Genomic DNA, 13,643 nt, shown 5'->3' with positions numbered 1-13,643 from the left:
ATCATAACCTTAGATAACGACTGTATATGATTTCCATTTGAATGAATTTGAATCATTTACCTGCAATGGTATTGTGGAGAATGATATTCACAAGGAATTGAAAGTTAAAACTTCTTCTATACAACAAGCCTGGCCAGTACTGTGACCTTTACTGAACTTTTCAGATAAACTTATAACCAAACTGATTCCTCGACTGGTTGTCGACTATGTTGTAATACTCAGTTTATTGGCATATGATAGCTGTAGCATATCCTCCGTTGTAAGAAATTAGGTAAATAGTACGCAAATCATTCGGGACATGCTAATCAGCAAAAATTGTTCGACTTTAACTCGAATTAGGGTAGTATTAAATTTGTCTGTAATAATTCACGAGTGAAAAAGAGATGTTGACATGGTAATGTTATTATTATTATTATTATTATTATTATTATTATTATTATTACTGAAAGGATAATGTCCTTTGTAATTTGACTCCACTAAACTTTTTTACATAAATCTTTTTCGATAGCACACTATAATAAAAGCTCGCATAGACGGGTTAATACGTTTATATGTTAAATTATTGCTTATTAATATATTGAATAAGTATATTTTGGCATTAGCTATTACAATTGTTACAATGTTGCACGGACGTCTTAACACTAGGATCGTACCTTTTCAACTGACTTATTGAACTAACTTTTTACACTCAGTGTATCCAACTACAATATAATACCACCAATTCAATTCTCTTTTTTTCTTTTCTTTTTTATGCATACAAAATAATTCAACTGATCTTTACAAAATCTTAAACACTACAACATTATGCCCAATGAACTGATTTAAAACATTGATTGTGCGTAACTTACGAGCCGAAGGTCTGCACACCACGTCAAATTTAATCCAGAATAGGTAAGTTCAGATAAACTAGTACAATGAATCCTTGTGATTTTTTTTTTTTTTTTTTTAATGGGAAAACTCAAATGAAGGTAAGAATCAGAATTAGGCTTAGGAATTAGATTTCTGGGCTGTGAGTATCTAAGGCCATGTTAGCCTGTCTCGTGTGGGGGCATGACGCCCCTCGGCGATCACACTATCCGAGGAAGGGGAAGGAAGGAAGCTGCATGGGTTCATTGTTAGGTACCATCTCGGTATTTGCCTGATGTGAATGAGAAAAACCTCACTCAGGATGAATGACCTCAAAAACCTTTTACACTTTTTCGACCAAGTGTCCCTACCGGGAATCGAATCCGGAACCGCTCGCACCAAAGACGAGAGAGTGGCGACTACGCTACGTGGGAAGGTAAAAAATAGGAAATTTGATTGCGCTAAACAAAACTAATAGGGCTGGCGGTAGATAAGACTGCAGAAGAGCGAAGAACTACGGAATAATAAATAAAGGGAACAGATTGTATACTGAAAACATGGAGGGAAAAAGAATTGAACATAAAAATTTAAATTAATGAAGAGATTGATTTATATAAGGAAAATAAAAATAATGCCAAGTGAAATGTAGAAAAATAATACTAAAACATAAAAAGAAATTGGGAAAGATAAAAAAAGTATATGGGGAAAGTACTGACCGTACTCGTGATAAAGTTTTATGGGTGATATTCTAGTGGGTGGTTAGCCCGGTTAAGATGGTAATCTTCTAAGGGTCTTAGATCTCTTTCTAAGGGTATAATTGTACTTTTAGTGGGGAAAGTGCACGAAGCAATATAAATAGTACATATGGTTTATGGAAAAGAAAACAGATGAGAAAGGAAATATAGATTCGTCTCGACACAACTCTTTTATGAAACGAAGTATGTCATTCAATTAACCTAGCAGGAAGTCCGAATCTCTATTGGATGAACAGAAATATAAACTAAATTATCTTTTGGTGCAGGACAAGCTTCGAAACATTATACTGAACAGGGTTTGTCCAAGTGTGCCCAGCCCGCGGGTTTTTTCGGGTTGGACCCACCTGAAAAAACTCACCTGGGTTTTTGACCTCTCTGTTAGTATATTATTGGTACAACTAAGGTGATTACATTGAAAGTTATTTTTATCAGATTTTGAACTTTCTTTGGGTGAATTATATGCTTTCATGTTAAGGTAGTCAACAGCATTCAACATAAGACCTTTATAAAGTTCTGAATGCATTGAATGAATGAATTTTAAAAAATCAACTTGAGATAATTATAGAACAAATTAATGTGTGGATTATGCTTATAGCCTATTTGAAGTAAAATAAGCAATTTTGTATTTTAAAAAATACTTTCCGTGAATAGTGTGCTTCCTGACTCAGCGCCGCTGAGGGACGTTATCCCTCATACGTTGACAGGTTTAAGATCATAGGTGCCGGTACTAACAGTAAATATCTAAATACATTAGTAAAACTATTAGTATTACTTCTTACCTTTCACGGTAACAAAAGTATTCAGTAAAATTTGATTTCCCAACAACAGTTCAGTTCAGTCATTTGTTGCTACCCTTCAAATAAGCATTCTGTAGAATCAACACCAGCAATAGCGTAAAAATTCTTGTCAAAATTAAGAAGCTTAATGCTCAGAGCTCCCAAGACTACATAACGCTTACTATTTTAAGTACTGAATTCAAATTTCAGTATTAACGGAAGTTTCGATGTAAAGCAAGCTGGATTTTCAAGGAAAACCCGTCGTGAAAGAAGTGTTCGGGAAATTTCCGCAATTGAACCCACAAGGTATCGAAAGTGAATACTTCAACAATAAAATTATTTATTTTACGCTGGAAGATATTTAATTTCATTTATAATATGTTGAAACATGTACTTTATAAAATATGAATTCTAGGTCTATCTTTGTTAATTGTTTTAAATTAATTTTCAGGAAAGAACCGTCTTGCAACAAGTGCTCGGGAAATTCCCGTAATTGAACGCACAAAGCAACGAAAGTGAACTTCAATGTAAGGTAAATGTAGGCCTTACCTAATGAGACAACCGTCTTACATTTTGACCCCGCCAAGTGTCTTTTGTACAGTTTGCAGGAGTCTGTCTTATGTTCAAGAATGTGGCGCAAGAGGAGGTAATAAACACGATCCTTATGTACGTACCGCAGGTCAAGATGAAAAGCAAAGACGTAGCTCGTAGTGCGAGACATAATCTGTTTGCGCCATGTTAAGACCTGCCATGCGACGAATTCCACGAAACCTTTTGCTGGTAACTTCGTCGCGGTACATATAGCTGTGGTCACTTCGATGGTTAACTATTTTCCCGACACTGTTCCACTGTTCGGTTGTACGAAAAATGTGCGTGGATAAGAGCCAAGATGGTTCACTTTCTAGGCATTTCACTAGCACCAATACGACACTCCGGGACTGCAAGCTGAGAAACCACATTGATGCCGCCGGTATCGTGGTTCTGGTGCAACTACACAGTCGACAGTAGCGTTGCCAAATCGATCAGATATAAACTGATATACCTTCTCTACAACAGACGTAAATGTGATGACAAAGATGAATTTAAATAGATAGGAAAATTTGAATTCTATATATGAAGGTAAATTCAATGGACACAGAACAGAAACAACTAAGAACTACTATGGCAATATAGTAACTAGATGGATATGCCTTTCAATGAGCGAAATACAGTTTGAAGCAATGGTCTTTTGAGATTATATATATATATATATATATATATATATATATATATATATATATAGGGTGTTTCAAAACAACACCGACAACGTTTGGGAGGTGATTTCTGATACCAATAATATAAGACAAAAAGTATAGGCCAACCTGGGTGCACAAATGCTTCCTTTCAGAGTTATGGGCTACCGAAAACAAGAAAAATGAACTTTAAAGGTCCTTAGCTCCAAAACTATGGAACCTACCGTAGTCGGGTCAAGACTTCACTTAAGAATTAATACGTGCGCTATCCAAAAACACATGTTTCACAGTCCGAAGGCACTCACACAACAATTTTTATAGAGGGAGTTTGGCTACGGGCATATAATTTTAAGTAGTCACCAACTACCTCTATAAAAATTGTCGCGGAAGTACTGCAGGATTGTGAAACTTGGATATTTTGATAGGGCGCATACTAGTTCCTAAGTGAAGTCTTGACCCGACCACGGTATGTCCCATAGTTTTGGTGCTAGGGACCTTTAAAGTACATACTTTTAATGTTTTTGGCAGCGGAGCTATGGACCTTCAACGTTCATTTTTTCATGTTTTCAACCCTTTAACTCTGAAACGGAGCATTTATACACCCAGTTTGATCTATATTTTTATTGTCTTATCTTGGTGTCAGCAATCACTTCCCAAACGTTGTCGGGGTTGTTTTGAAACACCCTGTGTACATTGTATGTGTATATATATTTATATAAATACATGGTGGACAAGTTACCTTGATCATCCGCTATTGACGACGAAACCAAAAGAAAGAGGAAACCGAAACTTTGCACGAAGCAACTATAAGTAGGAGGACATCTTTGCATGTATTAAACAGAAACACCCAACAAACAGTGTTGTCAACCCAATATACAGTTTAATACATTTAATACATTTATGTATTAATAATTTTAATACATTTATTAATTTCGCAACCAGCTAATAGCGTAGCACAGCTTTATACTTTTTACCTCCCCGTATAGGAAGTTTATACATAACAGTAAGAGCTTTAAGAGGCCTTATCACTGCGAAATTAAAATACCGCTAATTTTAAAGTAATTATGTGATATCTTCAAATAGATACAAGATAATCGAAAAGTGGAACAACACCTCCCTAGACAATGTTATTTTGTATAATGTACCATTATCACGAGTCACCTAGTAGATTTCCGTTTCCGGTTATTTAGAAACGCGAAAATAAAAGCCAATTTTCTAAATGGCTGGAAATCGAAAATGTTACTACGTCAGATTATTACATATTTCAAATCAGCATGTTAAACGAAAACTTAAAAATTCATTTATTATTTAGTGTTGCACACTAAAGGACATTATAGTAGCACAAACATCCAAAGTTTGGAAGCCTCTATCTACAACATAACGGAGATGAACAGGATAATGCACATCGAAAGTACCTAAGTGTTGCATACCATCCATGTTCATGGTATGACTTTTTTCGAATGAATAGGAACAAAGTTACCAGGGCTTGAAAATTCAATTTTTTGGAAAGGGTTTATTTCGAAAAAATGCTTAGATAAGTATCATATCTAATTACTTATGTGGTTTGCAATTGATGTGTAAATTATATTGCCGTTTACAGCACTTCGATATCTCACACCGTTCCGGAGATATGATAAACATTGCTGAAGTTTGCAACTCTGCTTAAATTGTGTAATTGCGAGAACTTGCAATTACAGCTACTAAAAATTATTACTGTAATCCTATAAACGAGAAGGAGAACAACAATCATTTCAAATATTTTCCACAAATACGCCATTACGAACTTTATCAATGTTTATCATATCTCCGGAACGGTTTGAGATATCGAAGTAATGTAAACGGCAAAATAATTTGTGCGCTCATTGAAAACCATATCTGTAACGAGATATGATACTTAACTAAGCATTTTTTCAAAATAAAGACTGTCAAAAAAACTCAAATTTACAAGCCCTGGTAACTTCGTTCCTATTCATTCGCAAAAATTCATAGCAAGATCATGGTATCCAAACTAAGGTACTTTTGATCCTATCCATCTCTGTTATGTTGTGTGTGTGGTAGAGGCTTCCAAACTTTGGATGTTTCTGATACTATAGCATTCTTAGTTTGCAACATTGAATAATAAATATGGTATTTTAAGTTTTCGTTTGACATGTTGACTTGTGATGTGTAATAATCTAACGTAGTGCCATTTGAAAAAAACATAACTGGGTTGGCAAGACTGTTGAGTGTTTCTGTTTGATACATGCCCCCCCCCCCCCTACTTACAGTTGCTTCGTGCAAAATTTCGCTTTTCTCTCTCTTTTGGTTTCTCCGTTAAAGCGGGTGATCAAGATAAATTGACCATCCTGCATATACGAGGGCCATTGCAGAAGTCATGGCAACTATTTTTTTTTTCTCTCGAAAATGGTAAAGAATTAAAAAATTCTGAAATATGTAAATGGAAGGTTAGTTCATATGTAAACATTACATGTAAGGAGATGGATGAACACACACAGCACCATAAAGATATAGCACGAGAAAAAAAAAAAAAAAGTTTTGTCGTTCCAAAAGTTTGTCAATTGCAAATATAGTCCATTACAAACTACATGCATTCCATGACATCAGGAGTCTTCCCAAGAATACACAGAATAACAGGGACACTAAGATGTCAGAGGCACATGTTTCTGCCCTGTATTATTGTGTACCGTTGCAATTGACAGTAAAACGTTTGAAACGACACAATTTTTTTCGTCTTTTTTCTCGTGCTATACCTTTGTCGTAATGTGCATGTTCACCCATCTCCCTACATGTAATGTTTACATATGAACTAACCCTCCATTTGCGTATTTCAGAATTTTTTAAATTCTTTACCACTTTTTTTAAAAAAAATAGTTGCCATGTTTTTTGCAATGGCCCTCGTATGAGAGCAGGAATAAACTGGTTATTTACGTACTGAAAACAAAATCTACGTAACCGAGAATGAGCAAGGATTTGCGACAGTATCGATTAATTTGAGAAAGCCTTGTGCGAAATGAAGAAGGAAAAAGACATGTAACTATTTAAAGTTTCTTCTTTCTCCTTTCCACCAGCAGCAGCAGTTCCATCGTCAACTTCTTGTGTTGTTGCTTTTTTCTAATTATGTAGTTTACGACTGTATCAATACACTCAAAAACTGATTTTCTCGTTAACAACTTCACTATTCTTCGACGAAACTTTAACACTCGAGAAAATTCACGAACAAAAAGATAACTTTATATTTACATCGATAAAGACATTTTTTTCACATTTCTGCCTAAAATTCTACAGTGCATTTTTACCTTTAGAATTTTATACCACTTCTTGGATAGTTTTGGCCGTCCTCGAACTGTTTTATGCCACACTACGGGAAAATTTGTTCGGCTACAAAAGTTTTGAGTCACAGCAATTGTCACATCTAGATTAAGCACAACATGCCACCAACCTCCAGGCACAAACACTGTTTCCCCTGGCTTCTGTAGGATTTCCAACTGAAAAATAATAATACCATGAGTAGATAATATTTCAAATTTAATACATTTATTAATTTCGCAACCAGCTATAGCGTTGCACAGCTTTTTTAGCTCCCCGTATAGGGAGTTTATACATAACATTAAGAGCTTTAAAAGGCCTTATCACTGCGAAATTAAAATACCGCTAATTTTAAAGTAATTATGTGATATCTTCAAATAGATACAAGATAATCGAAAAGTGGAACAAGACCTCCCTAGACAATGTTATTTTGCACAATGTACCATCATCACGAGTCACCTACTAGCTTTCCGTTTCCAGTTATTTAGAAGCGCGAAAATAAAAGCCAATTTTCTAAATGGCTGGAAATCGAAAACAGATAAGTGAGTCGTGATAACAGTATCTCACGTAATATAATATTGTCTAGGGAGGTCTTGTTCCACTTTTCGATTATCTTTTATCTATTTGAAGATATCACATAATTACTGTAAAATTAGCGGTATTTTAATTTCGCAGCGATGGGGTCTCTTAAGGTGCATTACTGGATGTGAACAAATCAAACCTTTCCTTTCAGTTTAACGTCCCACAATTATGTCCTTTAGACTAAGGGAGACGATGATTAAGGCAAGTGAACGCTGACGGAACAATTGACAGAATGAGAAAGTAAGAGTAAAGGGGAGTACCCCGAGAAAACCCATGGATTCGATGTTGTCCACCACAAACTTACTTGGCCGGGGATAGAACCAGACCCCACATGTCAGCGGTAAGCGATCTACCATTGAGCCACCATACACCTGTGTGAAGAAATCAAGGCTGAGAATATGAAGTACAGATCTGTCAAAAGTACTTTATCGCAGCTAAAACAAGTAACAATTACCATATAATGACAATGAGATGGCAGAAATTATAAAAAGTTTGCAGAAAGCAAAATTTTCATGGTAGCCCCCCAAAACAAAGAGAAAACTTTAATAAGATTCAAACGCTTCTTCACTAATAACCTGGATTCTGCAGATCTCTATAAGTCGTATGCACTTGCCGTGACATTTAGATACGCACGATGTGACACCAAAAACAACTATTTTCCCACTAGATCAACAAGATATAAAACAGAACATCAACTAAGCGTAACTTATCATAAAGTTTTCATCGTTGATAGAAAAGTAGACATTCAAAACTCTTCTCACTCAAACGAAAGAATCAAAATTAAATTTCTGAACGGGAAATCTTGACAAGCTCGAATATCATTACTGAAGCCTTCGTCGTCGTTAGTGTACACTCATGTCCAAAATGATTGTCGGATATCTATAACTGTCTTCTTGTAAGTATAATTTTTATAATGATTTTGCAGGATATTTTTATTACTGATACTGTGTGTACAATCGGGAAATATATATTTGTGGTAATTTTCATAGGAAAAGAATTATAAATACGAAAATTAGAATGAGTAAAACAAAATGTTGCTAAAATGAACAAGAAAGTTTTATTTTCGTTTTATTGTTCTTATTTACTACTTCTTTGACATGAAATTTGCCACATACATGTCTTTGCCGATTATACACATACTAACATTATAAAAAATACCGGGCGAATTCGTTATCAAATTATATTCCTACAACAACATATTTATAGACATGCGACAATAATTTTGGGCATGAGTGTACGTAGTTGATGAATTAACTCCCATTCATCCAACTCAATCCGCAACTTCTTCACTTTGTTTATCCATGTCATGACAGTGATGCCAGCAAAGGCATCGAAAATTCGGATTGACTGTTATTCAACAAATTAATAATACGCTAAGAAAAAAAAAAAAGTTGAGGTCTTCTTCGAGTTTCTTTACAAGAAAATTCTTCAAGCTCCTTACACTAATTCCTTTTCAAGACATGTTTGGCTCCTTGTGAAGCAAAAAGGAAATTTTAATCAAATAAAGTTAAAATGTATAAGAAATCAAATCACCACTGAGTGGTAACTATATATTCAATCAACTGCAGGATGCATACATGCCATATAAAGTTCTCGCAACAACAAAATGGATCTCAGTGGATGGTATTCGGAACTCCAAACATTTGTATCCTCTTACTAGTAACACTGAAATTTAACGTGTGTCCAAAGACGTGGCCATATTTTTGGTCCCCTTTTAACTGCGATTAATGACTTACACATGTGGGCTTGGGAGGTCACTATGCTTTTTCCTCTCTTGCCAACAAAAGGCAGATGCTCCGAAAATGAACACACTGACCAACTGCTGTGTATGCTTCATTCCTTCTCAACGGAACAAGAAACTTCTTCTGCTGGAAGTGCCAAATAACAAAACAACACAAACCATTCGAGTTTCCAGGCTACTTTTTTCTTTGCTAAAACATTTAAGACATTACGTCTTTTCTCAAGTGACAGAAGATCAGCTTTTACTCACCCCCTAATCTGGCCGAGAACTATCAAACAGTTTGAATTTCTTGGTAACACCAGATTTAGGAGAAAATATCTGTTTCACTATCATGTAGTGGGACAAGAAGGCTAATAGGTTAATTTTCTATACCATCCACTAAGGCTTTTAAGCTTTTGCGAGATTACCAACTAAATTTAAGTTGTCGGAACCATAAAGCTCAAAAAGAACAAACTAATAGAGGATCGTGGAAGAAAGGAAGATTTTGAAGATACTACGAATATTTATATAGTTTTATTGTGAAACTGGCTAGACTGTATTAGATTCAAGTATTGAGAATATTAGATTTGAGAGTCCTTTTCAGTACAGAGGCTACACGAGACGAAATCGGGTTAAGTACCCATATCGAGGACAAACCTGAAGACCGTCTCAAGTGTGTCATGCCAGTCAGCACACAGAACTATTAAGAAAACAAATGAAATCTTATAATTCTACGTTCTATGATTATGGCCTTGCAGGATAATACAAAGCCTAGCATCAAATCAACGATCCTGCCCACCAGAATCCACTAAACCACCGTGCCACTCAGAATTATTTAAAGTGGTTAGGATTAGGAATTAGATTTCTGGTCTGTCGGTACTTAAGGCCATTTAATACTTCATGTATTTGAGGGATGACGTGCCTCGGCGAGCACACTATCCGATGAAAGGGAAGGAAGGAAGCGGCTTAAGACTATTGTTAGGTACAGTCCCGGCATTTGCCTGGTGTGAATGAAGGAAACCCAAGAAAAACCTTACTCAAGATAGCTGGCCTGAAAAAGCTGTTACTCTTTCTCGACCGAGTGTTCCCACCGGGAGTCGAGCTTGGGACCGCTCGCACCAAAGGCGAGAGCGTTAGCGACTACGCGACACAGGGTCACTTATTTAAGGAAAACTACAGAATTTAAGTATATGCTGAAGGTTATATTTGAATAGGTATCTGACAGTATAAGTAATAATGGTACATACTTAATTCCTATTATGAAATATCTTAATTTTATTCTGAACACACTGGAAAATACCTTAAAGATATAACTCACCGGTTTGCAGTTCTCTGGCCATGACGGTTGCTGAGTACGAGGATAGATAAGCTTGAACCACGTAATAGCTTCATCTTGCTGCTTCCCACCTTCGTCAGGGGTAACTTTAATTAACTCTTTGGGAGTGTGCGTAGGAAAGAGGCACCATCTGAAAAGAAAGAACGTAACTACTACATAAAATCACCTCTACCACAAAGCCACTGAGTCCTCTTTGTTCACAAAACGAATAAATTGTGATATAACGTTATTGGTAAAAACTGATTGGTATAAATTTTTATTATTTTTACACAAAACTGAAGAAATTTTTGGCCAAAATAACTACTGTTTAATGTTGCTTTTACAAATTGCCAACAGATGGTCTCTTAATCCGAGATTAAGAAATAAATCATTAAAGATTATAAAACCGATCGTATAGCTGGTAGCTCAATTAACAAATCATTCCTCCAGCACACACAATATAGAAAATTGAGTTTCCACCAGTCTAGCGATCAGATATTGTGTTTCAATACGAAAGGTGAGTTTCAAATAGAAAATAGAGGAATACCTTGCATTACACAGTTAACTGATCGTAAGAAACGTCCGCGCAGTGTTCTTTGAGTTCTATTTACAATGGATTTTCATTGAATTTGTTCATCAAACAATCAGAATGAAAAGAAATTAAAAATTTATTATAAACTAAATAATACAGAAAATCTTCTGTAACATATAAAACTTGTATAAAAAAATTTTTAAAAAAAGAGAGGGGTTCTATTTCGTTAATTGCAATTAAAAAAATAAATCTTTTAGTTTTACGACCCACGATTATGCCCTGTACGCTAAAGCACATGGATGACTAATCAGAGCGAGTAATTATGAAAGGAATTAATGGAATGAGAATGTTGAAGGAAACGGGAGAATCCCGAAAAAAAGACAACATATTACGTTGTCCAACATATTCACATGGAATGAGATCGAACCAGGGACTCGCCGCATGAGTTAGCCCTCTACCACTGAACCACCGTTTCCTCATTCTTCGACTGTAGTTACTATTGTCATTTATAAGCTAATACTCGATTAGCCTTTTCGAGGATACGGTGGCTCAGTGGTAGAGCACTTGCCTCTAGTACATGAGGTTCCTGATTCGATCCCCGACCAAGTAACTTAAAGGTGAACAAAATTATATCCCTTAGTTTCATTGGGGTATTCCCGTTTCCTTTCACTTTCTCATTTCTTCATCATTTGCCTTATCATCGTCTCCCTTACGAGGAAACCGATTCAAGTGTGACATGAAATTGTGGACGAGTTTATGTGGAATCGAAGTGTTTTAGTGAACAATGAATTCCATTAGAGGAAAAAACCCTCGATCTCAACCGTTCCGGAGATATAGAGGGGAAAGGGGAAAGCTGGTGCTCTGAAATTTTGTAGATTTTCGGTTATGTTGCAAGTTAATATGTTTGAAAATTGCATTTAAACGTTAAGAAAGATGCACCACAGCAAATGAAAATTGTGTTGAATGTTGAGGTGAGTGGCGTAGCTTTACCCGAGGTCGAGTAATAACGCCACTGATACGAAAAACAAAACTGTATGGTATTAGCTGCTAATATATCATGTCTTTAGTACGTAGAAAATAAGAAAAGTTATATGAAAATGTATTAATTATATTGCCAAAGGAACTGAGATGTTATTATGTGAAGAGAATACAATATCATATTCTGTGCAAAAGCGCTATAGAAGTACAAATCAAATAGTATGAAACATAAACACATATTGTTGCAAACGTCCACCATTTTTGATATTTTTCATCTTATTTGACTGATGATTCTATATTAATTTCGATTCGGCGTACGAAGAAACCTAAACATAGACACCTTACACGCCTATTTCAGACAACAATTGAACTCAGTTATTTTCGCCTTCCCTTCCAAAACATTCTACCCATAGAATTTTTATATACCCTTCCGGTTTGTAACCCTCATGTCTAATACAACATATTACTAAAGTTTAGTAGATGAAGGAATTCTTCATTTTAAAAAATCTATTTTACTTGTACTATTGTTACATATTCAAAACTTAGCAAAATTTCGGACCACCAGTCTTCCCCTTATTCCTCTATATCTCCGGAACGGTTGAGATCGAGGGCTTTTTCCTCTAGTGGAATTTATTGTACACGAAAACACTTCGTTTGCGCATAAAATCGTTCATAATTACGTGTCACACTTGAATCGCCTTCCTCGTTAGCCTAAAGGGCATAAGCGTGAGACGTAAATGATTTCATTTGAAATATCTATCGATAAGACTTATATAGAATTTCAATCTAAATGTATACCTACTATTTACTCCTTTTATTTTGTTATTTTTAAAAATTTGAATTTGCAAATGTATTGTTAATTTGTACTTATGAGTAATAATAATAATAAACACAATTCCTCTGCAAACATTGTACCCATTCAGCTTAATACAATCCTAAATAGTAGAAGTTTAGTAATACGATGATTAAATCATATTTAAAGATTGAAGTTATATTTGACCGTATACCTTTTATGTCCTGATATGAGGGCATTCCAGGCACTTGTTCCAAGCGGGTCTATATGAATCCCTGTACCACTTCGTGCTGGTCCCATTACAAACCATCTATACGGAGGACGTCGCTCTTCGCCTGCATACTTAAACAGATCATCTCTGAAGTAGGTAGGAATTTCGTAGTCTTCGAGCAGCTTTTTTCGCCTTGGATGCTACAAGACAGAAAAACAGCTTTAAACGTATAGTGTACCTGGCGTGATTTACACACAGGATGTTTAAGTCTACCAAAAAAAAAAAAAAAAAAAAAAAAAAACTTTCTCTTAGTAAAAATACATCGCTAGACCACCCTAGTGAGCCTTATTATAATTCATCTTTTTCCCACGTATGAACAGCTTTTTTTTTTATTTATTTAACGTTCTTCCCCGCACAGTTTATTAGTTCTTTGGCAACCCTACAGTATATTTTGCTCCCTCGGCAATATTGTGGACTAGTCAACATGGAGTTAAGAATGCTTCCATTGCAACAACGCGTGGATGCTTAAAGATTAACATTATACAGATTTTACAGGATGCTATAGGTGGTCGGTTTATACAGTCACCTCAATACATC

At 35.5% G+C, this 13,643-nt stretch overlaps 1 protein-coding gene across 1 annotated transcript in view; it reads right to left on the bottom strand.

The window, feature by feature from the left end:
* JMJD6 (Bifunctional arginine demethylase and lysyl-hydroxylase PSR) overlaps positions 1 to 13,643 on the bottom strand; it is a 42,178-nt gene that overhangs the window by 16,900 nt on the left and 11,635 nt on the right. Inside the window, exons 4-6 of the mRNA XM_081742255.1 lie at positions 13,050 to 13,246; positions 10,536 to 10,683; positions 6,906 to 7,094 (exon numbers count right to left, since the gene is read on the bottom strand). Of these exons, the coding sequence (XP_081598381.1) occupies positions 6,906 to 7,094; positions 10,536 to 10,683; positions 13,050 to 13,246 (534 nt within the window). The remainder of the gene's footprint in view (positions 1 to 6,905; positions 7,095 to 10,535; positions 10,684 to 13,049; positions 13,247 to 13,643) is intronic.

The sequence above is a fragment of the Thermobia domestica genome, chromosome 16, assembly GCF_964235325.1.
Source record: "Thermobia domestica chromosome 16, izTheDome1.hap1.1, whole genome shotgun sequence".
Taxonomy (NCBI): domain Eukaryota; kingdom Metazoa; phylum Arthropoda; class Insecta; order Zygentoma; family Lepismatidae; genus Thermobia; species Thermobia domestica.
This window is presented reverse-complemented; position numbering and strand designations above follow the sequence as displayed.